Source organism: Trichoplusia ni, chromosome 8 (genome assembly GCF_003590095.1).
Source record: "Trichoplusia ni isolate ovarian cell line Hi5 chromosome 8, tn1, whole genome shotgun sequence".
Taxonomy (NCBI): domain Eukaryota; kingdom Metazoa; phylum Arthropoda; class Insecta; order Lepidoptera; family Noctuidae; genus Trichoplusia; species Trichoplusia ni.
The window spans coordinates 14,623,436-14,648,270 of record NC_039485.1 but is presented as its reverse complement, the minus strand read 5'-3'; the positions used below and the strand labels follow the sequence as shown (position 1 = coordinate 14,648,270).

The following is a 24,835-nucleotide window of genomic DNA, read 5'->3' as shown; positions in this document are numbered from 1 at the left end:
CATTGTAGTCATTAATAAGTAATCAGAGCGGCCAGTCCATCGTCCTCGGTCGCCCACTTCTACAAACACATAAATATAATTTCATAGTACGTGGAATATTAACAAAACCCTTTCCGCATTCATAAATCGAATGGAGCAATAGAGAAAAAAAAAAAAAAACAGATTTTCGTCGATATATTCCTCGAGGTTGGCATTCCCTTGTACACTTGTTGTGGTTATTCATTCCTTCGTTGTTTAGTTCGTATTAGTAAATATGTTGTCTTCTTGCTATAAATATTGTTGCTAAAGAATGAATACAACGTGCCTTGTGTAGTTAGTAACTCATAATATAGAAATGATAAAATTAAACAATCACTGCTCCTACTCTTTGGCATGTCCATTCTCAATAAGAGTGTGGAAAATTCTTGTATTTGGCCTATGATGAATCATTTTGAAGTCAATCTATATTGTAAGGTTGTAATTGATTTTCTATATTAATAGGCAGCAGTTTGCCTGAAAATCCCTTCCGTAATTTGAATGGCAGAAGTGTAGATGACTTGTACAGACTTGTACTACCCCTTGATGTGCAACTAACAAAGAATTTTAATATAACGATTTTTTACCACCTAAGGAGCGTCCTTAAAACGATTTACTCTAGTTCATAAAAAATGTAACAGTTTAATATGGTCGGTTTCGCTATGAAGTAATCTGCGAGAATGCACTAATGGTCGGTTGCAGGCCGAACACGGCGTGTAATGTGCAATTTGCAGGCAGCCATCGAACGGTCACGCGACGCCGACGCCCCGCGCGTCCCCGCCGCCGCCACGCCGCACAACCGCCGCAAATACAGACTATCACTAAATGGTATTTTAATTGATAACGACACTCACTCTGCATACAAACTGAGAAAACATTCCCATCAGACAATATGAGTGACATCACCACCGAAATTAGTAAAATCTGAATATGCAGTTCTCCAAAATAAAACAAAAGACTCAGTATAATTAAAAGTAAGGCGCTTGATCTGAAACAAAACTGGCGTGGGATTCTTTTATTCATCTACCAAATAAGATATACTATTGGAGCGTGTCGTTGCATCAATTGCGTATGAATCATTCTTTTAGTTTTTATCTTCATTGTTATTACATACTGCTAAATAATTTTACTTTGATACATTTGTATATTTTCCAGAGTAAAATTTAAGCAAAGAAAATTACTAAGATCTACGCTATTTGAAAGTCTCGGAAAGTTTAGACGTAATCAGTTAAAAGCAGTCGGTCTCACAAGTATTCATAAATGTTAATATATCTTATGCAAGGACAATGAACCCCGACTTATACCAAGATATGCATTCAGTAACATCTTAGTATAAAGCAGCTGGTTTTTTTACCTGCACAAGTGTCGCACTCTACTAAATTTATGTTCTGTTGATCATAGTAAAAGCTACGAGCACCTAAGGTTTTCGTATAAAGAATGTTAATCAAAATAAAAACTTCATTCACATACAGTAACTAGTAGCGTAAAATAAGTATAGCTCTATCAATTTTAGGTCAAAAATATAATTCCCATTTCACTTGCATTTGGCATCAAACCAAACAACTCCAATCTTACGTTGAAACTACGGGAATGCTGCCACCATAGCAACAAAGTAACCTTTTGTGTGTTTGTCCTACTGAAACACTTATACCCCAGATTGTGCGCTGTACTGGAGTGAAAATGTTACCTAATGGCATGCATAGGGAGCATACAGGAGACTATGGGCATATGGCAATATGTTACGCTGTGGTTGTGTGGGTGTTAAGTTTGCGACGAGTGCCCTATGCAGCCGGACCTCTACCTCCACCACTCTTGTGGTCATGAGCTCATAACTTTTAACCTTTACTTTTGACATTTCACTCAGGTATATGACGTTCATTATTTCGTCCATTTCTTAGCTTTTGTTCTCGGTCCTCTATTCAACATTACGTACCTATTTCTAAGTCGCTTTCTCCAAGTTTCGCAAGCTTCCTAGTTCTCAACACATTTGCCATTTACAAAATATATCCAACGCCTAATAAAGACTCGGGACTGGATCGTGAACTCCGAGTATAGCATTGTTCCAGGCCTTTACATTGTTGTTGATAATTAATTGCCTGCACCACGGTACTAATTATCTGAAGTTACTAATTAATTCAAGGAGTAAATTAATGAGCTAATAAATTATTTTATCTATTTTGAAAAGGTGTAATCATTGTTAAAAAAAAACAATAGTTGCTTTTTTTGTAAAGTTAGGTTGGTCAAGTCAGAATTTTAAAAATAGAATTGCGTACTGCGAAAATATAAAGTTGTAGTTTTCAATATCTCGCAGTGTTAAGTGGCAGTTAGCGCAGCCGCGTGGGAGCGTGGAGTGGTGGCGGTAATGAGCAAACACCCTTCATTATCAGGTTCTGCGACATTAGGCGCAGGCATGCCTCGGCGACTCTCTCTGCGACACGTGACTCGTGACTCGTGAACCTCATTGTGTTCACTATCTACTTACTTACTATATCAATAACTTACGAAACAATTCCTATTTAAAGATATCTCTATAACTTATATTAATATGGCCACAGGGGTCTTGTTTTTGTTTGCATATGTTAATATTAAACTCTACTTTTAGTTTATATTCAGTTTTAACTTATCTTTTTCAGTGGCTCTCGCCCAAAATCGGTTAGGTGACTGAAAACTTTTTTTTATAATGACAATAAGGTGAAGGTCAAGACAAGTATGGAATTTGGTGGAAATTAACTAGAAAAAAAAGGATTTATAAACATGTAAATGATGATGAGGTCTGTTTTAATTAAAATTTTGTATTCGCTGAAAGCATGAACATTAGCAAATTTATTTTTAACTTAATGTACCAATTGGAAGTGCAATAGTGACGAGATGAATTCAGCATGGTTAGGGGGCGAGTGCGGGGCGCGGCGGGTGCAGGGAGGGTGCAGGGAGGCAGCGAGCAGGGAAGAGAGCGGCCTCATTGATCGCGCGCGGCCCCGCGCCCGAGCCGCGCGCCGCATCCCCGCACTGTCGCCGAGCTACACAAACCACTACTGAACTGTCTAACACGAAATCACAATTATGGACCCAACATACACACAGCCATTTATTTTTTATGCACATTTGAGAATAAAAGATGTGTTAGAAAGGTACCTTCTCCGTAGGCTTTGGATGTTGATAACGTAAAAAGGAAATGGTAATAATTTTTCATACTCGACCGCCACTGAAGTATATTTTGATGTACACGAGTATTTAAGGTTAATGGTTTTTGAAACAAATTTTAGGTTTAATTTGTCACAAAAAAATACAAATTATTCATTTATCTTAAAATTTTATTTAAGCTCATTTTTACATTGCGTTAGACATAATGCAGTCATGAAGACTTGTTAGTCATATATGAAGCTTGTAGTATATGTGATCGGACGATAGTCGCGTCCGGGCCGGAGCGAGGACCTCGTGGCAGCAGAGGCGCGGCGGAGACAAGGTCGGGAGCCGACACAGCGCGCAGCGCGGCGCGCGGCGTGGCGCGGCGCTTGAATGAGCGGCGGCGGCGGCGCGGCTGCGCGCCCGGCGCTCCGTCAGTCCGCACACCGGCGGCTCCGCTGCCCCACGGTCGGCCGCACTCCGCTGAACAACAATGCTCAAAAACACGCCGTGACTCCACTAACATCCCCCGGCGCAGTAGGCGATGCTTAAGAATCGGACGGCACGCGTGGCCGTCGGCGAGCGGTCGTGAATAAGTTACATACATATGAAAACCGTAAAAAGATTTAATTTTAAGCCGATCGTGTTCGATAGATCCTAATAGAGAAGCGGGAGTGCGGCGTTTGGGAGGCGGGGGTCGGGTCGCGCGGTCGGGGATAATGGCGCGGCGCGGGGCGGCGGCGGCGGCGGCGCGCGGCGCGGCGGCGTCGCGGCGCTGACATGGGCGGGCGGGCGCGCCGCTCGCTGTTGGCGGCGCCCGCGGGCCTGCTGCTGCTGCTGTGCCTGCTCTGGCCGAGGGGTAAGCCACCGCATCCGCCTCTGTCCAACCCCTAACCCACCATAGCTTCCAGCACCGATGCGGCACGATGCAGGACACGACAACAAATTAAAATTGTATACTTAACATGTGCCCACAAATTGTCACACAAAACGTTGTACTTAGATTGAATTATGCGTAAATATAACTGTAATAGAAATAGCAGCAATAAGAGCATCTAACGCTGCAAAGATGAGGAAGGCTTACAAATGATTTACGCACCTAGTGTGATTACATTTATTAAAACAATACAAAAATAATCCAAAAATGACTATAAATAACACTTTGATAACACAGAAGAGAATACTATGATCGCCTCTTATGTTCCAATGCAATGGAGTTTCGCCATCCAATTCTTGACTGACATAGCGGATTCACGAAAAAAACACAAATTTCCAACTCTATTTACCTGCATGATACTACTTAGACCGTAATTATAGAATGAGATCCAAATTTTTTTAAAATAACTCAGTTTTTCTCATGAACGACGTACATTGCATAAGCACGAATTTAATACCAACTTGACTTACATACTAAAACAAATTATTTTTAATGTCGTTGCAAGTTTTAGCATAAACTATTACTGAAACAAACTTTATTATTAACCAAACCAAGGCAGACTATTTCATCTATCTACATATAGATTCTAACTAGAGACCCATTTTAGTTTACAATTACCAAAACTGCATTCTACTACCAACATGTTGTTTTTAAATAGCATATAAAAAAGTATAAAATACGCGTCGAAGTAAACCAGTCATAAAATATTCTTTGTGTTATGACCATAAATGATTGGACAATGGACGGGACCGTTACAGAGTATTGATTCTTACTTATGCCTTTTACCTCTCATTAGCACTAGGTATTTCACATTTTTACACTTTTAACATTCATTCATTAATGTTTTAGAGTGATATCAGTATTTGCAATTAGTTTTGATTTACTCGTCGCATACGGGATCTTGAAAATGCAGATGATTTTTACATAATTGTATTATATCCAAACAATAATTGAATAAAATAGATCTAGTTTTTAAACCTAGTGTTTTTTACTTCTGCATCATTTTATTCATTTCAACACATGATGCACACGAAATACACGTACCAATATGGAGGACTTACAGCTATTACATTCGTCGCTAAAATCTGAGATACAACACAAACTATTCATGATTAATTAACTGGAATTGGTGAAATACTAAAACATCAATAAATTATAACTAGCTGTTAAATCAATTTAAGATGAATAGTAAGTAAAATAGGAATTAAAAATAATATTTAAGTTAAGGAATAGCTAATTGTCGTAGTTAATGATTACTGGTATCAACGGTATATTATGAAGTAAATTATTTGCCTGCATTATGCTTAACGAGCCAATAAATTTTGTGACAAATGTGCAGACTTACATCATTCTTTGCTTTTCTATGATAATGCTATATATGTATAACAAATTTTAATTGAGGTTTTATTCAAAGGCCAACAGGCCGAACGGTTTAACAGGAAAAGGATGACGGAGTGATACCACTCCAGCGTAGGCCGTATGATCTATATTTCTTTTTACCCCCGATACGATAATTAATTAATATTTTGAGGTAAAATACATTTCACCACTGATTTGACTGATTTCACACCATCTTCCTCGTAACTCGATTTGAAGGAAGTCAATTTAAGGTATGAGATTAATTACCCTAAAATTCCTATCCTCCCATGATTAACGGTAAACCAACGGGTAACGCGGGGAATGAACTGGAACATAAATGTTAAATTAAATACGTGGCGCAGGGGTACGCTGCGGCTACCACGAGAAGCGGCTGCTGCACCACCTACTGGACCACTACAACGTACTGGAGAGGCCCGTCGTCAACGAGAGCGACCCGCTGCAGCTCTCCTTCGGCCTCACGCTCATGCAGATCATTGACGTGGTCAGTACAACACCCAACATAACCTTACTCTACAAACACCTAAGTGCTAAGTTCGACTCCACAAAATCCTTTTTCCCAAGAATTTGAGATCAATCTTTCACCGTTCAAAATGTACACTAAGTTACCAATACAACAACACACCATGCCCATACACAGGTTAATTCATGACACCCCGCTTTTTTCGTAATTGTTTAAAAATACCGACTGCAACAAGATTAACTTCTCATGATTAGGCGAATGTACCGTTTATTAAATAAACTACAACGACACCAGCCACTCTGGAACCCATTAAATAAGCTGGCCAATCAAGTCTCCCTAATATGTCTTAACATTTTAAGTGCACATGAACGTACTACCACATTGGTGTGCGTAAATTCTCAAACATTATTGATAGTTTTTGTCTAAACGAAGTCCTGAAACCTGTTTGAATACAGGTTTTTGTATATTCCTCGTTGACCGACTCTCACACTATAATAATGATTAATTCGAGTCCAATCTATGAACAAACGGGACGGAGTTGCAGTAATAAAATACAAATTTATGTTCACAGGACGAGAAGAACCAGCTATTAATAACAAACATCTGGCTTAAACTGGTGAGTATGTTTTTCTTTCATGTATGCTTGTATACAGGAATATAATTAATACTATATAATTTTTTGTTGGATTCAATCATTTTATTACGCTGGAGTTGGTGTTAAGAATCGTATTGTTGTATATCACTATTTATTTTTAACCCAGCAAATGAAAAAACATGAGAACAGAATCTATTCTTCTTTATAGGCAGAGAAATAAAGGGCATTTACTTATTTTATTGAATGTTTTCATTTGTTTCTCTTATTCAGGAGTGGAATGACATGAACTTGAGATGGAACACTTCTGATTTCGGTGGGGTCAAAGATTTACGAGTACCGCCCCACAGACTATGGAAACCAGACGTCCTCATGTACAACAGGTATACTATACATTAAATAGGTATAATTTAGATATAGGAACAAATGAATTAAATTGAACATATGTTTTATGTTTTTACGAAAAGTACAGCTACACAATAAAAGTCGCTTTACACAGTAAAGCAATTCCCGATGTAATTGAATTCTATGACAGTGTTTTAAATTCTTTAAGATAATTGGTTTTCTATAAAATGTTCTTTTAGTACTCATTAAAAGCAACGGGTTTGTATTACTGCCGATATAATACAACATTAAAGAAATACAAAATTCAATTGGAACGTGCCAATAAAAACAATTTTAAGTTCGTAAACCAAAAAGCTACTTTTATCAAATTGACGAACAAATTATTTGATTTGTGGAATATTTCTGTCCGCCTTAAATTGAAACCATATATCAATCAACCTGCGATACTTATGTCTTAACAGCTAATTGGTGTTTTTAATAGTTGCCTATTTTATTACTTTATACTCTGTCCCCGTTTCTGTATGGTAATTCAGTAATAATATATTGGAAAAATAAATAGTATAGTACATTTTTTTAACGAATTTTGCATCAACGATATTTTCCTTATAACAAGTTTGAATAACACTATTTCTAGGCAGTAGTAGCGTTCACACAAGCAAACTCTTCAGCTTTATATATTAGTATTAATATTATATATTATATATTAGGATAGATATTTTTTTTTTTTTTTTATGTAGCCTGTTTTAGATCCCACTGCTGGGCAAAGGCCTCCCACTTACTCTTCCACACTTCTCTGTTTTGTGCAATAGATAGATAGATAATAATACCTATAGATAAATCGCAAAATCGTTATTATCTTTACGCAGCGCGGACGAAGGGTTCGACAGCACGTATCCAACGAACGTGGTTGTCCGGAACAACGGCTCGTGTCTGTACGTACCGCCTGGCATCTTCAAGAGCACCTGCAAGATCGACATCACCTGGTTTCCATTCGATGACCAAAGATGCGAAATGAAGTTTGGTAGCTGGACTTATGATGGATATCAGGTTAGTAAAGAAACTACATCTGGTTCAGACTAGATACACCTTAGGGATGGTGTTATGGGGAAAGTTAAGTAGTTGGGTGACCTTCTATGTTGGCTTGGTCGAACAATTTAGAGCCACTTGACGATTTGTGCATCCAGAATTCTCATTAATATTTTTTTACAGTTGGACCTTCAATTACAAGACGAAGGGGGAGGAGATATAAGCAGTTTTGTCACGAATGGTGAATGGGAATTAATAGGTACGAATCGTAAACTTTTGTCAATTAATACTATTATTACAAAAAAAGTCTTTATGACCAATGAAATTATTAATAATATTGTTTTTTTTTTATACAGGAGTCCCCGGCAAGCGCAATGAGATTTACTACAACTGTTGTCCGGAGCCGTACATCGACATAACATTCGCAGTCGTAATCAGGCGGAAGACGCTCTACTACTTCTTCAATCTTATCGTACCCTGCGTGCTCATCGCCTCCATGGCGCTATTAGGATTCACCTTACCTCCAGATTCAGGCGAAAAATTGTCATTAGGTACTTATTAACATGTCATCGTTTGATGTTAGCACGTTCTAATACGAAGATTAAATAATCTCTTATATGCCAAAGAATAGCTTAGTTGCACCTTAAGTAAATTGTTTAGCATTTTTCAGCATTATGTCTCAAATTTCAGGCTCAAATAAAATATAAAAATTTTGGAAACTGTACTTCAAAACTTTATCATATTATTAATTATATTTTTTAAATAAAAAAACTGGCAATGATAACAGGTGTGACAATATTGCTGTCGCTGACGGTGTTCCTCAACATGGTGGCAGAGACGATGCCAGCGACGTCAGATGCCGTGCCCCTGCTGGGCACATACTTCAACTGCATCATGTTTATGGTGGCGTCTTCCGTCGTATCCACCATACTCATCCTGAATTACCACCATCGGCACGCAGACACTCATGAAATGAGTGATTGGGTTAGTTTTTATTTGGATAACTTTTTTTCAGAACAAGTCTTTCAATTATTTTTTCGCATAAAAGTCCCATCTACTATGAAGGATTTAACAGATTTTATTGTTGTTGTACAGATACGTTGCGTGTTTCTGTACTGGCTGCCGTGGGTCCTGCGCATGTCGAGGCCGGGCTCGGCGACGACCCCCCCGCCGGCTCGTGCCCCGCCCCCGCCAGACCTGGAGCTGCGCGAACGCTCCTCCAAGTCGCTCCTAGCGAACGTGCTCGACATCGACGACGACTTCCGCCATGCGCACTCGCAGCAGCCCCCTTGCTGCCGATACTACAGGTCCCTCGACGATCTACACGAACACTACTCGCCGTAAATAGCACGGTTACAATAATTCACCCCAGCCTCGAACGTTCCGCAGAAAACCCAAACCTAATAGCTTTTCGAGCATTTAATAGACATTTCAAATCATTTTTTTTTCACGGGCCATCTCATAGATTTCACTTCTCGACTGGTTATACTTCTGGGTCTTGGATCTGAAACATCTTATCGGCATAATTCCTGTAGAGCCCTCCGATCCTCGGCTCCACCTGTAGTATAGGGCTCACCAGTAGCCGGTGACTACAGAGCTGTCCTCGTTGCAGGGGGGGTGAGGAGAACGGCGCGGGTCTGGCAGCACATAGTTGCTTCGGTGTCGACTACGAGCTCTCCCTCATCCTGAAGGAGATACGAGTCATCACAGATCAGGTATATCAACAATCAGATAAATCATTTCAGTTGTCCAAAGGCAAATTCTCGCAAGAGATCGAACTAACATGAGACTGTATTTTCAGATGCGCAAGGACGATGAAGATGCGGACGTTTCGCGCGACTGGAAGTTCGCCGCCATGGTCGTGGACAGACTGTGCCTTATTATCTTTACCCTGTTCACAATCATCGCAACGCTAGCCGTGCTGCTGTCCGCGCCACACATCATGGTGTCGTAGCGACCCGCCCGCTTGCGGCTGCGCATGCGTAACGTTCTGTGATACCGCGAATACTTGTTAAGTTGTGATGTGCGAAGCGGCGCGGACGCTGATGCCGCGGCGCAGGAGTTGCCGCCGCCTGCCTCGACGCCCGCGCCCCCCTGTAGACATAAGTTACCGCTGACTGCCAACCCTGTAAGCTCAACAAAAACTGCCTATCCGACTAACGTCTTCTAATCCCTTGAGAACTTCAGCGATTGTGTACTTTTTCTTCCAAGAATACAAAGACCACCGGTCGTCACGCTCACTAAAATGATTCCCGTGCCCTACAATCGATCTGTAGGGTACGATGAGATTGATAGTCTCTTGGAAACGATGAGCGGTTCCGTAGCAGGCGTTCCGTCCGTCGGAACGGTCGCCCTAGCGATAGAGTGGCAGTACGTGCTATACAGGCACCGGCGCCGCCGCGCGCTGCCGGGCCCCGCCGCGGGCCCGCGCTAGAGTTAGTCACCGCAGCAAGTGACCACCCACTAGACAAGACTGTGGCTAATTAACAAATTTTTAGCACAAAAATGTCTTCCTTCTTACCGTTGAACGACCTGATTCGCATTTAAAATTTAAACTTTGTTAGAACTTCTTCGATTCTCGAAATCTATTGTACAGTTTAGAGTTTGGGCAGTGAAACAATGGCCCTTTGTTTCCTTCTTGTTCGATTCCATGAATCGTGTTATAATCCCTAGTTTTATTTTCGGATATATTTGTGTCAGTAGCTAGTATAGAACTTTACAAACAATGTTGATTCAATTGGTACAGGTTGTGATATGCCTCGTTGTGAACGGGTCGATATTGTTATAAATGGTAAAATATCCATGGCTATAGCTTAATAAAACGTTCGTTACAAGTTGTAGTTAAACAAATATTATTTTAATAAAGTCATACCTGGGTCTATCAGAACGACTTATACAAATAATTAAATTACGTATTAATATCACGTTTGTACTTCTTTCCATACAGTTACAGTAATTCATATGCTGAAAATAATATTAGCTTTGTAAAATTTTCTTCTTCGAAAATTAATTCAAAATACGACCATCGTTTCAGACATGTACAATATACATATAACTCATTTTATAAGATATACAACATTTTATAAGTACAACAAGTTAACACCGGTTTTTCGTTACATAGAGGGTATACATAACACGAAGGTGCCTATTTATTGAGAGATGCTCAGTTGATAAGTACCTACTCGGTATCCGAAACATCTCGACCTATCCTGCCGCTCGTCTGCCACACTCCAACAGATATCATAACTAAACGCGATTGTTTTGATGCTCTACCATTGTCATTGTTATATCATTTTATTCTTAATTTAAATCATCGATAATAATAATTGATAAGGAGACATTGTGAATCTCTTAAAGGGAAAACGTGTTACCTACGGTGAGAATGCGCGGGTACACACGACAAGCGACTGTACCCTCGCAAAGCTCTCGTAATGTTTTCCTTTTCCGAGGTAGCGGGTGTGTATGTGATCTTAGACGGCTCTAAGGAAGTTGCGGGCCGGATTTGATTACCCGTCAATGTTTTCAATGATCAGTTTGTTTACTGTTATATCTTGTACCATTCGCTAGAGGTTGTGTGACGACCCGGACGGTGGAGGCCGCCGGCCCCGCCCATCGCCCAGGCTGCTCTCTATCTTGTTATATGATAGAACAAGTGCGGCATCTCGCCGTCGGCAATGGGACTGCCCGATGTCCCCAAGATTTGTTCAATTGTTAGGGTTAATACTCTGAATTGCACTTTGTTTATTAAATATAAACGAATGAAACAAATACATCGTTTTATTTATAACGAATTTCCAAACCTCGCTTATTAATAAAGAGAAGTCGTAACTTGAAAGGTTTAATTGAAAGAATCCTGAACTATGATCCAGATTTGATTCCTGTTTTTAGGCGTCTCCTCCCAAACTCGTTTCGCAATAGCTGCTTATGTAAATCATCCCTGACCTACATTATATTCCCGCTGAGGTACGAGGGAGCAATCGATGCTATCCCGCGGGATAACTGCACATGCGCAATTCCCATCTCAACTACAGACATGTACGTCGACATCCATCAAGTAAGTATAACTAACACTTTAGCTCAATAGAATATAAATATGTAGGTAAGTAATATGCTATTGTTAGGTGTAGATTTTGACGTGAAAATAATTAGAAATCTCTTGAAAAATCATTAAAGCTTAGTTCAGTGTATTTAAAACATAGCTTTAACATATCTTATCATGATTCAGTACAATTTAAGGAAGAATAAGAAGTAAATGTTAGTAGTAAACAAATATTCATACAATTTTAATAAACGATAAGATTGATAGTCCGAAATGCATAGACTTGGCTAATGCAATGTGCTACGGTGGGCGGCTACGCGGGGTACAGGACTCGGCTCGTAGCGGGGTGTAGACGCGGGACTCGGGAGCGTAGCGGGGTGAAGGCGCGGGACTTGGGAGCGTAGCGGGGTGTAGGCGCGGCGGGTTGCGCGGCAGCGGCGGCCGCAGCGGCAGTGCGCGCCGCCATGTCGGGCGGGACGCGCGCTTGTCTGCTCGCAGCCGCGCTCCTCACACTCCTATACTCAGGTACTCCGATCTTGCTTGCCTCATACACACAAACAACACCACTACATCCACCATATATCACTTAAATATCGTTCGTTGATCATTTTTCTCTTAATTGCAATTGTTGATACCGGTCAGTCGTGTAAATAACTAATTTTGCTAAGTATAAACAAATCATGTGCCATATCTCGTTTTTGCCAGAGTCATCTGTATTATGAACAGATTTGCATTAGGACATCACAGACATACGCAAGCAGGGATAACGTTTTTTTTTTCATTACAAAATACAATTACTTCTTACCTTTAATATATAAACGAATTCACGTATAAATTGAATGTAACTTGCACCACCCAATAGCATATAGACACAAGTATGCGACTAAACATAAGTTATCTCACGGTGTGCTCTTATTGATCTGACGTCGCAGCAGCATCTCAGATACAGATAGCTTATTCAAGATGTGGCTATCGAGCAATATATTTTAAAGCATGTTTTAGCATTAATATTGTACCTTTAGACTAATTGGGTATATTGACTATGTTATTATTTCATGAGCATTATCTAGCGTAAGTACGTAATCGAAATACATTCAAGGGTGGTCCGGAAGCAGTCACATTATGTCTCAGTCAGTAAATCTCGTTGATTATATATTTCTCATAGTTGATATGATAGATTACATTACACAACTTAAAAAAATACCAACCATGATTTTGCTTGCGCGACGTTAAGGACATTTTTCGGTAGTTAAATGCAACGCCCTTACTTAATTGATCCAGGATGGTGTTCAGAAGACGAGGAGCGACTGGTCCGAGACCTGTTTCGTGGTTACAACAAACTCATCCGCCCAGTACAGAATATGACACAGAAAGTGGACGTGCGATTTGGATTAGCCTTCGTGCAGCTCATCAATGTTGTACGTATTTGTTCTATGTCCTAAAAGCACGGAATCAACTGCAACCATTTAAAGTACGGGTAATAGTGACAAAACATTGTTTCAGAACGAGAAGAATCAGATCATGAAATCAAACGTTTGGCTCCGACTGGTATGGATGGATTATCAGCTGATGTGGGATGAGGCGGACTACGGCGGCATAGGCGTATTGCGGCTGCCACCTGACAAAGTCTGGAAGCCTGACATTGTACTGTTCAATAAGTATGTTTCCGACTTTGAACACATGTTTGTTGTACTTGTAGATATTTGATGATTGATTTTTTTTTAGCGCTGACGGAAACTATGAAGTGCGATACAAGTCAAACGTTCTAATTTATCCGAATGGAGAAGTGTTGTGGGTACCTCCTGCTATTTACCAGGTATTTAATTAGACACAAACTATTAATAAGACATTGGTTTGTACTGATGCTTACTTGCTTCCTAATGTTTTTCTTTCTTACAGAGTTCTTGCACCATTGATGTCACATACTTTCCCTTCGATCAACAAACTTGTATCATGAAATTTGGCTCCTGGACCTTCAATGGTGACCAAGTGTCTCTCGCGTTGTACAACAACAAAAACTTTGTTGATTTGTCAGATTATTGGAAATCTGGAACATGGGATATTATTGAAGTACCAGCTTACCTGAACATCTACGAAGGAAACCATCCTACTGAAACAGACATTACCTTCTACATCATCATAAGAAGGAAGACTTTGTTTTATACCGTCAACTTAATTCTGCCAACTGTGTTGATTTCGTTCCTCTGTGTTTTGGTATTCTATTTACCTGCCGAAGCTGGAGAGAAGGTAACTAACTAACTAAAATTCAATTGTGTAAATAAACATTAATTATCTTTAATGAATTTCGTGATGTGTTGTTACAGGTAACATTGGGTATCAGTATTTTGCTGTCACTGGTTGTGTTCTTGTTGCTGGTATCAAAAATACTTCCGCCTACTTCGCTTGTGTTGCCACTCATCGCCAAGTACTTGCTGTTTACATTCATCATGAACACCGTCAGTATTTTGGTGACTGTCATTATTATCAACTGGAACTTCAGGGGACCAAGGACACACAGGTATATAATTATGAACACGTTCTGTTACAGCTTATTCAAAGTTTTGAAAATACTAATTATCTTAATGTAATTTTTTGTATTTTCCTACAGAATGCCGCTTTGGATCCGAAGTGTATTCCTACATTACCTCCCAGCAGCGCTGCTGATGCGTCGCCCACGCAAAACAAGGCTACGATGGATGATGGAAATGCCCGGCATGGGTGCTCCCCCGCACGCTGCCGCCCCACACGATTTGCCTAAGCACATCAGGTAAGTTCAGCGTCAAAACAAACGCATTTAGTAGATGACTATCATCTCTAATAATCTGTGAACAATGTGCATATACTAACTTCTTAGTGCAATTGGTGCAAAACAAAGCAAAATGGAGGCGATGGAGATGTCGGACCTGCACCATCCGAACTGCAAGATCAACCGCGCAGCCGGTGGCGGTGAGGTGGGCGCGTTGGGCGGGCTCGGCGCCCTCGGCGGCCTGGGGCTCGGTGGCGAGAGGCGGGAATCCGAAAGCTCAGACTCCCTACTGCTGTCCCCCGAAGCAGCGAAGGCTACAGAAGCAGTAGAGTTCATAGCTGAACATCTACGTAACGAAGACCTTTACATTCAGGTCAGTCCAAATATTTAGACACTTGGTAACATAAACATGGCAAACATCTACCGTTAGTAGGCTCTCGTGATTTTATGTAATTCAATTGTTATTGATTACCTACTTTAAAAAACAATTGACTTTCTACCTATACATAAGAGTTGTAGATTACTACATAAATAAAAACGTATTGTGACTCCAAAAAATATAAATGTGCTTTAGAAAGTTAAGATAGCGCTGACTTTAATGTTTACCCTTGCCTTCCCTCTTACATTTGAAAATAACATATCATTTCAGACACGTGAAGATTGGAAGTACGTGGCGATGGTGATCGACAGACTACAACTATACATATTCTTCATCGTGACTACTGCTGGCACGGTCGGCATTCTGATGGACGCTCCACACATTTTTGAATACGTCGATCAAGACCGCATCATAGAAATATATCGCGGAAAATAAATCCAAATTTAGTAATAAGAACTAACAGAATTGCTTCAAATCGGCTTCCATTATTATTCATTACCTATTTGTATTTTTTTTCGACAGTAGGTCATGTTTTATATAATGTAGAGATGTAAGACGTATTGCTAATAAGTAGACGAATATGACACATACCACACTTCCATACTAAAGATTAAAGTCCTATCATTCAGAAAGGGTAAATACCTAAATAATAATAAATAACGAAGTAGGGTTGCAGCAAACCTAATATCGTGTAGTTACCTACTTAATAAATTAATGTATTATTACTTATCTGGCTTTAGTATGTAAGTAACTTAAAGAATATAACATGGCTGTGTTCGAGATTTATAAAACACAAAATATAGTATTAAGTGGTTTGTATTTTGTAATTGTATGAGGTAATGTCTATACATAGAAATATAGATGATAGGGTATTAGTCGTATTTATTTTTTCCTTCTTATCCCAAGAAATTTACGTACCTTTTCCGTTGCGTACCTTGCACAAGTCAAAAGGGCATCTATAATTAATTATAAACTGGGAGTTGCGGGCCACAACGGGTATACAATATTCATGGATAGTTTCCATTTATTTTGTTCTCCAAAAGATTTGATACAACGCTATCCCGCTTAGCCCCGTACTCTAGGCGACAGTCAACATATCGTGTTCCCGTGAACCCAAGTACAAGGGTAGGGAGAAGCACTCCAGTGGCTTTAGCCGGTAGAATCCTGCAAACCTCGCTCTCTGTCGACAGTCAACATAAGGCAGCAAAAATTGTAACAACACGGCATAATTAGGATCGATCAATATGAAATAAAAGTTCGGTTTATAAATAGAGTAACTTTATTATTCCACCACAAAATGCTTAACAATTTTTGTAACGTATTAATCACCATGTAGGTAGTAGGTACTTAATTTCTAAATCTGCTTTAGATTATAATTTAAGTCAATTGTATCAAACGCTCTAAATAATTGCGATGCCTCGAAAAGACAACGCACCTTGAATAATATTTTAGTCAAATGATAAACTCGACTTTTACATTACTAACGGCGACTTTATTAGGTATCTTGCAAATGCAACGATAAACATTGTGCAATGTTAATGTTAACCAAATTGTACAATTTAGTATGAAGTCTATATTTTATCTTTTTGAGTTGATTAGTATGATTCTTTTGAGCTGTAATTAAAGTGTGCTTTTGCGCTCCGCTTGCTTTCGAAAGATGCATAATACTGCTGCCGTTCGAGATTTATTTTTGTTTTTTTTTATCATTTTTTTAAGGCTTTGAAACATAAGTTTGATAATCTTATCTAAAATACATACTAGCCTTAAAGTACATTTAACATGTGCTTATTAATTTCTTATTTGTATCTATGTAGAAATTAAAGGTATTTACAAATATATCGTGTGATATGAAAAAGAAATACATAATCAAAAATAATTAATTTAATCGTCACCGTCGTCGTAATTAGGCGATGTAGGAGAGTACGAGGGTGAAGTAGGAGAGTAGGAAGTTGGTCCCGCTGATGACGGGGAATACGCAGGGGATGACGGTGAATAGTTGGGGGAAGTAGGCGTGTACGTCGGCGATGTGGGCGAGTACTTTGAAGACGACGGAGAATATCCCGGTGATGACGGAGAGTAATTTGGCGATGATGGAGAATAGTTGGGTGAAGATGGCGAGTAGCGCGTGCTACCTGGGTGCTGTGGCGACGAGGGCGAATAGGCTGGGCTCGTCGGGGAGTATTGGTGACTAGTAGGGGAGTATTGTGGACTAGTCGGGGAATATGTAGGACTGCCACCTGCCACGGACGGTGATGTCGGTGAATAGTTCGGTGACGGAGAATATTTAGGTGACGAGGGTGAGTAACTGGGCGAAGTCGGAGAATATGCGGGCGACGTAGGTGAATAAGATGGACTTGTTGGAGAATAGCCCGGTGACGTCGGGGTGTAATTTGGTGATGATGGCGAGTAACTAGGAGAAGCGGGACTGTAAACGGGGCTAGTCGGGGAGTAACTCGGAGAAGATGGCGAGTACCCAGGTGACGTCGGTGAATAAGCTGGACTAGTTGGAGAATACGAAGGGCTTGTCGGAGAATAAGACGGACTAGTCGGAGAATAGCTTGGCGAAGTCGGTGAGTAGCTTGGTGAAGTCGGTGAATATGCTGGACTTGTCGGTGAATAACTTGGTGACGTGGGTGAATAGCTAGGTGACGTTGGAGAGTACGATGGCGACGTTGGCGAATAACCAGGTGAAGTAGGAGAATAGCTCGGTGAAGTCGGTGAATATATTGGAGACGTCGGGGAATAGTTTGGTGAAGTTGGTGAGTACGAAGGGCTCGTCGGCGAATAATGTGGAGACGTTGGAGTGAGGCTGGGTGAGGCAGGCGCGTACACAGGACTTGTTGGTGAGTATGAGGGAGATGCGCCGGCGGGAGACGTGTACGGCGATAGCGGGGGCCCCGGCGACCCCGGCGAGCCTGGCTGCGGCGACCACGCGCTGTAAGCAGGGGATAAACCAGAGGCGTCCGATGCACCAGATGGCGAGAAGGACGGTCCACCTGGAGTCATGCTGCTGCCCACTGTATTAACAATAAAAAAATGTCAATCCACATACATAAATCAATTTGAATTCAACTAATCATTCGCTTTGTTAATTAATTTCACGGTATAGAGTAATCCTTACCTTGACCAGGAGACCATGCGCTGCTGCCATATCCAGGCGTGTTCTGAGTAGACCACGGGGTCATAAGCGGTGTCATGGATGGAGTACCAACGCCGAAGTACATGCCGCCGCCGACGCCGCCAACGCCAAGACCACCCATCTCCATACCGAGCTTACACTTCTCAGCGTCAAGGAGTAAATCGAAACAACCTGTTAAACAAATAAACAGATGTCGTTAAGCAGTCAATTAAGTAATTACTTATCAAACAACTTCAGTCGAATGGTTTTTGAATGTTACTTACCAGTTCCCATACGCGGCAACTGGCCCATGATTATATTTTCGGATACGCCTCTCATAGGATCAACTTCAGCGTGACTGGCAGCATCCAGTAGCACGTCAACTGTTTCCTCGAAGGAGCATCTCATAAGTGCACCGGTATCTTGTCTATTAATACCGTGACGTGTGATGGCCATAAGATGACCCTTAGCAGTCATTACGTCACAAAGTAAGGCAAGATGACGGTAGTTTACGTAGAGACCGTAGAACTGCAATACAGCATTCATTTCTTTCTCTACCGACTTACGCACGGCTTCTATTCCAAGAACTTGGAATATTTCACAAATATCGTTACTGAATGTCCTTATGGGGTCAACATCTCTTTCCGAAAGAACTTTCATCAATGATGTACCATCAGTTTCCAATAACCATTCAGCAATAGCCTTGAATTCTCCTTGCTCTGTAATTATAATACGTTTTTTCGCTTCAGTCTGTGGTAAATGCATGTACACTTTGGCAATAGCCTCTATTCCCTGTAAAGTCATGTCTGACAGCATGTTAGCTTCGATGCATCGCAAGAACATGTCATCCTCCATTTTATCAACAGTCTCTTCCTCATTATCTTGGAATTTGCTTTCTTCATTATTCATAATCCTGATACGCAATACAAGTTTTTCTGCATTGTCGTCATTGAAAATACAATTTAAGTCATCACCAAATCCAGCGTTAATCTTTTCAGCAATCTGTTCCATGGTAAGCTTTTTGTCAGTCATTCTTTTGCGGTCTAATTCAATACGTAACAACCATGGAGAAATTTTCGTAGGATCAAAATCAGGCATTTCATAGTAAACATTAACGAATTCTTGATCTTCGGCGATTACAGTATTTTGCGGGTCCGGGTCATAGTAAATAGCAGTATTAGCAGTCACCTTACGCAGCGTTGTATGTTCCAATCTACATAGCACATTCTTAGCTTTTTCAGCGTCCCTGGCGGCACCACCCGTCAAGAACACAGTTAGAGATGGAGCTTTGGGTTTCTTAGATATATTGATAATTTCCTTAAGTCGTGGTACACCCAGAGTTACGTTTTTAGACGACACACCAGCAAAATGGAAAGTGTTCAATGTCATCTGAGTAGCGGGCTCGCCAAGAGACTGTGCAGCGAGAGCACCAACCATCTCGCCAGGGTTTACTTGTGCTTGTTGGAATCTAGTTTCAATTTCTCCAATCAGCCATTCAAATGCCACAGTTGATAAACGATATTCTTCAGATACGAATTTAGTGCACAGAGTAGAGCGGACCAAACATTGGAACAGTAGAGTAGCATTTTCGTTAGCTTGCTTAGATAAGCGATCTTCTCCTGCTACAATAACGCATTTTTTAAGTAAGTCTTTGACACCTGAAATAACTTTTATAGGACTCAGATCCGTCGGCATACGTTTGTTAATATGGAAAGTCTTTTGTGCATTCCAAATCATTCTCTTGAAGTTGCAAGGCAATACAACTTTAGATTCACCACTCGGGAAAATCTGACGCAACACCTCTCTGTCCTTACAAAGTTGTTCCCATTCACTTTCAAGATCGCTAATGACGTATCCAGATTCAGTCAACTCTTTGATTATGTCTTCACTAAAGATCCTCTTTAAGTACCTCTCATTGGAAGGATCAAATTTGAATTTCTTTTCAAATGCTTTATTAGATAGTTTCACTGTTGGTAAGTTCTGGAACTCTACAGTTTCTCCAGCTAATCCGTCTTCACCATATCTCAACTGAATTAGTTGTCCGACTGAATTACGAACAGTGCCGTCATAGTGAACCATGACAGACTCCATAGCTTTGATCAAACGACGTTGGATATATCCAGTCTCAGCAGTTTTTACGGCAGTATCGATAAGACCTTCACGACCTCCCATGGCGTGGAAGTAGAACTCGGAAGGAGTTAAACCAGCAAGATATGAGTTTTCTACGAATCCTCTCGACTCAGGACCATAATCGTCTTTGATGAAATGCGGCAATGTTCGTTTACGAAAACCAAACGGAATTCGCTTACCTTCAACGTTTTGTTGACCTACACAGGCAATAACCTGAGAGATGTTAATATTGGATCCTTTGGAACCAGCTACCACCATAGCCTTTAAGTTGTTGTATTCAGTGAGAGATTTCTTAGCCGATCCACCAGTTTTGTCACGAGCGTCGTTCAGAATACGATTTACTTGATTCTCGAATGTCTGTCTGAGAGTATTACCAGGAGTAGGCTCCAGTTCCATGTTGTGAGCTTTTTGAATTACTTCTATGACATCCTCTTTGGCTTTTACAATGGCCCGCTGAATTTCTTGGTATGTTTGCGGATCGGCAATGGTGTCGCCAATACCGATAGAGTGGCCTTCCAAAAGTAGCCAGTTGTTGATTACAGTCTGAATGTTACCATAGAAGCGGCCAGCAGTTTCATGACCTAACTCCAACATGCAAATATGTAGCAAGGAACCAGCTGAGGCACCAAGTGACTTTTTACACAATATACCCATGAGCAGCTCTCCATGTTCTACAACAACTTTGGTGTCTCCAGGAGAAATCCACTTATATGGACCATCATCTTCTTCATCAGGATGTGTTGAGTGTGTTCTAATCATATTCACGGGTCCAGGAATAATAAGGGTGAAGATTTGTTTACCAGTCCACAGTGGTTGGGGCTTCAAAATGCAAGGCTGTGGGATTTTACCATCCCATGTTGGCAAGAACATAAGAAGATTCATGACTTGTTCTTTTGTCAAGAAAACATCACGCTTTGTCATTTTCCTGACAGCTGTCAGTGTGTCCTGTACAATACCCATAACAGGTTTGTTTGCTTGTGGAGTGATAATCTGTCTAGGAGTTATGTGAATATTTTCAACTTCTGCTCTTGTTTCCATTGATTGAGGTACATGCAAGTTCATTTCATCACCATCGAAATCGGCGTTATAAGGCGATGTGCAACTTAAATTCATACGGAATGTTGACCATGGAAGTACTTTTACCCTGTGACCCATCATACTCATTTTGTGAAGAGTAGGCTGTCGGTTGAAAATAACTAGATCATCATCTCTCAAGTGGCGTTCTACTTTGTAACCATGTTGCAGATGCAAGTCAGATGGCTTCGGATGAAACCTTAAATCTATTCTTTCTCCATTATCCCTTACAATATACTTCGCTCCAGGATACTGTGCATTGCCTCTACGGACAAGCTCCTGCATCCTGTCAATGTTGAATGGTGTTACCAGTTCCGGGAATGTCAAATTCTGAGCAATGGATCTTGGCACTCCTACTTGATCAATACGCAAGTTAGGATCTGGTGTAATGACAGTACGAGCTGAAAAGTCAACTCGTTTTCCCATGAGGTTGCCTCTGATTCTACCTTCCTTTCCTTTTAGACGAGCTTTGATTGCTTTGAGGGGCTTTCCTGACTTTTGCATAGCCCTGTAAGGAAAAATTAATGTTTAAACAAGGATATTAGAAAACCAAAGGTGCATCAGTAAACATAAGTATTAAATACAATTTAATAAATAAATCAGAAACTTACTTTGGCATACCAGGCATATCATTATCAACAAATGTGGCAACATGAAACTGTAGCAATCTAATGTTTTCAGCAAGCACGTGTGCTGCTGCACCAGACTGTTCATTTCTCATTAGTTCATTATTGGCTTTGATTATGTCAGCAAGTTTATGTGTCAAGTCATCTTGATTCTTGGCTGAGCCAAACATCACTACAGCGGGTCGTACTGACAATGGTGGAACTGGCAATACTGTTACTATCATCCAATCTGGTCTGGCAAATTTAGGGTCCATACCAAGTATAAAGGATTCTTCATCTGCAACCAAAATACTGTGTTAAGTGATCAATTATTTTAGTGTTACATTAACCATAAAAGTTAACATAACACAAGTAGGGAGTATCATAATAAGGAAAATGTTGTATGTCACTATAAACAACATACTAACACTCATAAGCAATCAAGTTATTAGTAATGACTCGAGTAGAAGTTACTTGTAAGAATAGTAAATAGCAATTGGAAAAGCTAAAATAAGCTACAGAAATCATTTAATTGGTAAAAGAGTAACTTTAAGTAATCAGATTCTTTTCACTAATGAAAAGCAGAGAAAAACATGAAGTCTCAAACATTTGACACAATTTACCTGTGATATGTTTAAGTATCTCCCACACTCTTTCAGCCGTTATAATAATTTTCTTTTCCTGAGTGTCCTCATTTGCATGCTTCCACTCAGCTGTGAGGTCAAGACCTTGTCTTCTTATGGAGGGTTGGTAATGACCACAACCACCATGGCCAGAACCTCTTTTTCCCTCTTCACCCTCTTTCCCTATATCCATATCTTCACCACCCTCACAAATATTTTTGCCTTTACATAGATCATAAACATATGTCAATCTCTTACGAGGCTGTCCTTTTGATTTCATAACAACTTCTTTTATCTTTGGATTAGTCTAAAAAGGTTAATTATTGTATGTAATTAGTTTCATTTCATTAAATTCATTAGCAATCATTTTAGTGAACACCGATTGTAAATACTTACTGGGCTAACAAGCAGCTTTGAACAGTAAAAACAAACACATCTTAGTACTTTGATAGTTTTAGTTATAAAACCAATGTGAAAAACTGGTTTGGCCAAGTCAATGTGTCCAAAATGTCCAGGACATTCAGTCATATTTCCAGCACATGTTTGGCATCTGGAACTCCTATCGATCACCCCTTGTCGCGGATCCATAAGTCCGCCAAGCTTGGGTCGACCGCCCTCCATGGTTTCGGGGAAACGAATCCCACCCTCTGTGACTGACATCCGTCGCTAAAGCGCAAAAACAATGATAAAATTAATGAAAATAACAACACATTGTTTTTCAATTCATATTATACACTTGTCTTGAAAGTAATAAATATAGATTCTTTATCTATTTAGTCATAATGTTTTTAATCAGGTTTAAACATGTTTTAATACCTAAATTAACATTACCAGCCTTTGAATATCTTCCGTACTAGTCATAACACTCAACATGTCTAATATAATCAAAGGGATAATCGTCATAATATAGATCAGGATGAAGGTTATCTGCACAATCACCAAACAGATTTCATGTTTGTTGTGCAACAATGAATACTAAGTCTAAGTATATATATCAAAAAACGAGCTGGTACCTAATAATCATTGCATATCATTACAGAAATTATGACATTGGAATAAGTTTACAAACAACCTTACTATGTTGTAATGTAAAAACTTGTGGCAGATAGGAAGCGCAACTGCGTGCCACTTTATAGAGTGACTTTAATTATAACATCTTGCATTCAGGACTTAGAAAAACGCATAATTTATAAAACACTCTCGAATAAGGATTCATAATACGTTACTTACGATTTCATCTGGAGATAATATACCAAATTGTACTCTTTTTACTTGGCGCACAGGCGCCTTAGAATCATTCGTGGTAGCCATTTTGTTGGCTACTACTGCTACTAGAGTCGTTTGTCAATGACACAGGTTCATATACCTGGTTGTCTATGGATAGTATTGTTCCGGATTGCTTATGGTGAAATATTTCGGAATTAAATCGACTAAAAAAAATCCAGCAGAGTAAGCTGAAAGCTTTAAATAAATATCAAGATACTGAAGATACTAATGATCTTTCTTTGCAACCCTTGTGAGTTTCTCAATTTATAAAGCTGCCTTAATATCACAGATTTATTTTTCACTTTAGACATAGGTACTGCGTAGACGGCAGATACGGATTTGTTTTATTATATACCATTCTCAACTATGGGTCATTAGCAATTGAGAATCATTGGGAAAAGGCTAGGCCAATGATTCTCAACTATGGGTCGTTGAGAGCAGCTCAGAACAGCTATAGTTCATACTAAAGTTCCATTAATATTATCGTCTCCACCTGTTTGTAGACTGGCAATGCGACCGACGCGACGCGATGATTCGTATACCAAGCATTTGGTTCAGATCTTTACTAATGTTTGTGGTTTAGAATTTAGATTTATCGTATGGATGTAGTCTCATGTAGGGCACCGTACGTGTCGGCATATAGTCAATAAAAAACCAGTTGAATCTACTGGGTACCATCAATCTATTTTATGCTACGCTTTTATTTACAATATTCTTGTTAGTAATTGCAAACAATCTAAAAAACGAAGCGAAAAAACTTAGCTAGATATCCACAGACCTACAAGATAATAACAATAAACTAGTTTTTTTTGTTCCACAGAATATACGTACAGTTTAGTTGTGAGGTCCTGACTAAAATATCAATCTTATTAAGTAGAAAAATAAAAAAAATGGGTTAGAGTAACTCCCTTACGACATTTAATTATAATTGTATCGTAAACATCACAGATAGGGAACTTACCATTAATTAAACGAAT

At 39.9% G+C, this 24,835-nt stretch overlaps 3 protein-coding genes across 5 annotated transcripts; 2 read left to right on the top strand and 1 right to left on the bottom strand.

Moving 5' to 3' along the window:
* The first annotated feature begins 3,917 nt into the window (after positions 1-3,917).
* On the top strand, positions 3,918-11,646 carry LOC113496926 (neuronal acetylcholine receptor subunit alpha-7). Of its 2 annotated transcripts, none has more exons than XM_026876323.1 (11): positions 3,918-3,997; positions 5,797-5,936; positions 6,487-6,531; positions 6,781-6,890; positions 7,719-7,899; positions 8,062-8,137; positions 8,235-8,429; positions 8,666-8,862; positions 8,974-9,185; positions 9,491-9,593; positions 9,680-11,646. In XM_026876323.1, exons 1-11 carry the CDS (start codon positions 3,919-3,921, stop codon positions 9,830-9,832), a joined length of 1,491 nt encoding a protein of 496 aa, XP_026732124.1. In that variant the 5' UTR covers position 3,918; the 3' UTR covers positions 9,833-11,646. The 2 variants fall into 2 exon arrangements, with proteins under 2 accessions (XP_026732124.1, XP_026732123.1); XM_026876322.1 differs by having other exon boundaries at positions 8,974-9,218.
* Positions 11,647-12,340: 694 nt separating this feature from the next.
* LOC113496925 (acetylcholine receptor subunit beta-like 1) lies at positions 12,341-16,897 on the top strand. Of its 2 annotated transcripts, none has more exons than XM_026876321.1 (9): positions 12,341-12,442; positions 13,199-13,335; positions 13,421-13,575; positions 13,643-13,733; positions 13,817-14,164; positions 14,242-14,435; positions 14,526-14,684; positions 14,793-15,036; positions 15,313-16,897. In XM_026876321.1, the coding sequence occupies exons 1-9, from the start codon at positions 12,382-12,384 to the stop codon at positions 15,475-15,477; spliced, it is 1,554 nt and encodes a 517-aa protein (XP_026732122.1). In that variant the 5' UTR covers positions 12,341-12,381; the 3' UTR covers positions 15,478-16,897. The 2 variants fall into 2 exon arrangements, with proteins under 2 accessions (XP_026732122.1, XP_026732121.1); XM_026876320.1 differs by having other exon boundaries at positions 14,772-15,036.
* Positions 16,898-16,907: 10 nt separating this feature from the next.
* LOC113496924 (DNA-directed RNA polymerase II subunit RPB1) lies at positions 16,908-23,929 on the bottom strand. Its single transcript, XM_026876318.1, has 7 exons — positions 23,823-23,929; positions 22,989-23,258; positions 22,593-22,899; positions 21,976-22,267; positions 18,445-21,872; positions 18,164-18,352; positions 16,908-18,059 (listed from the first exon to the last, which is right to left on the bottom strand). The coding sequence occupies exons 1-7, from the start codon at positions 23,901-23,903 to the stop codon at positions 16,924-16,926; spliced, it is 5,703 nt and encodes a 1,900-aa protein (XP_026732119.1). The 5' UTR covers positions 23,904-23,929; the 3' UTR covers positions 16,908-16,923.
* Positions 23,930-24,835: the final 906 nt, after the last annotated feature.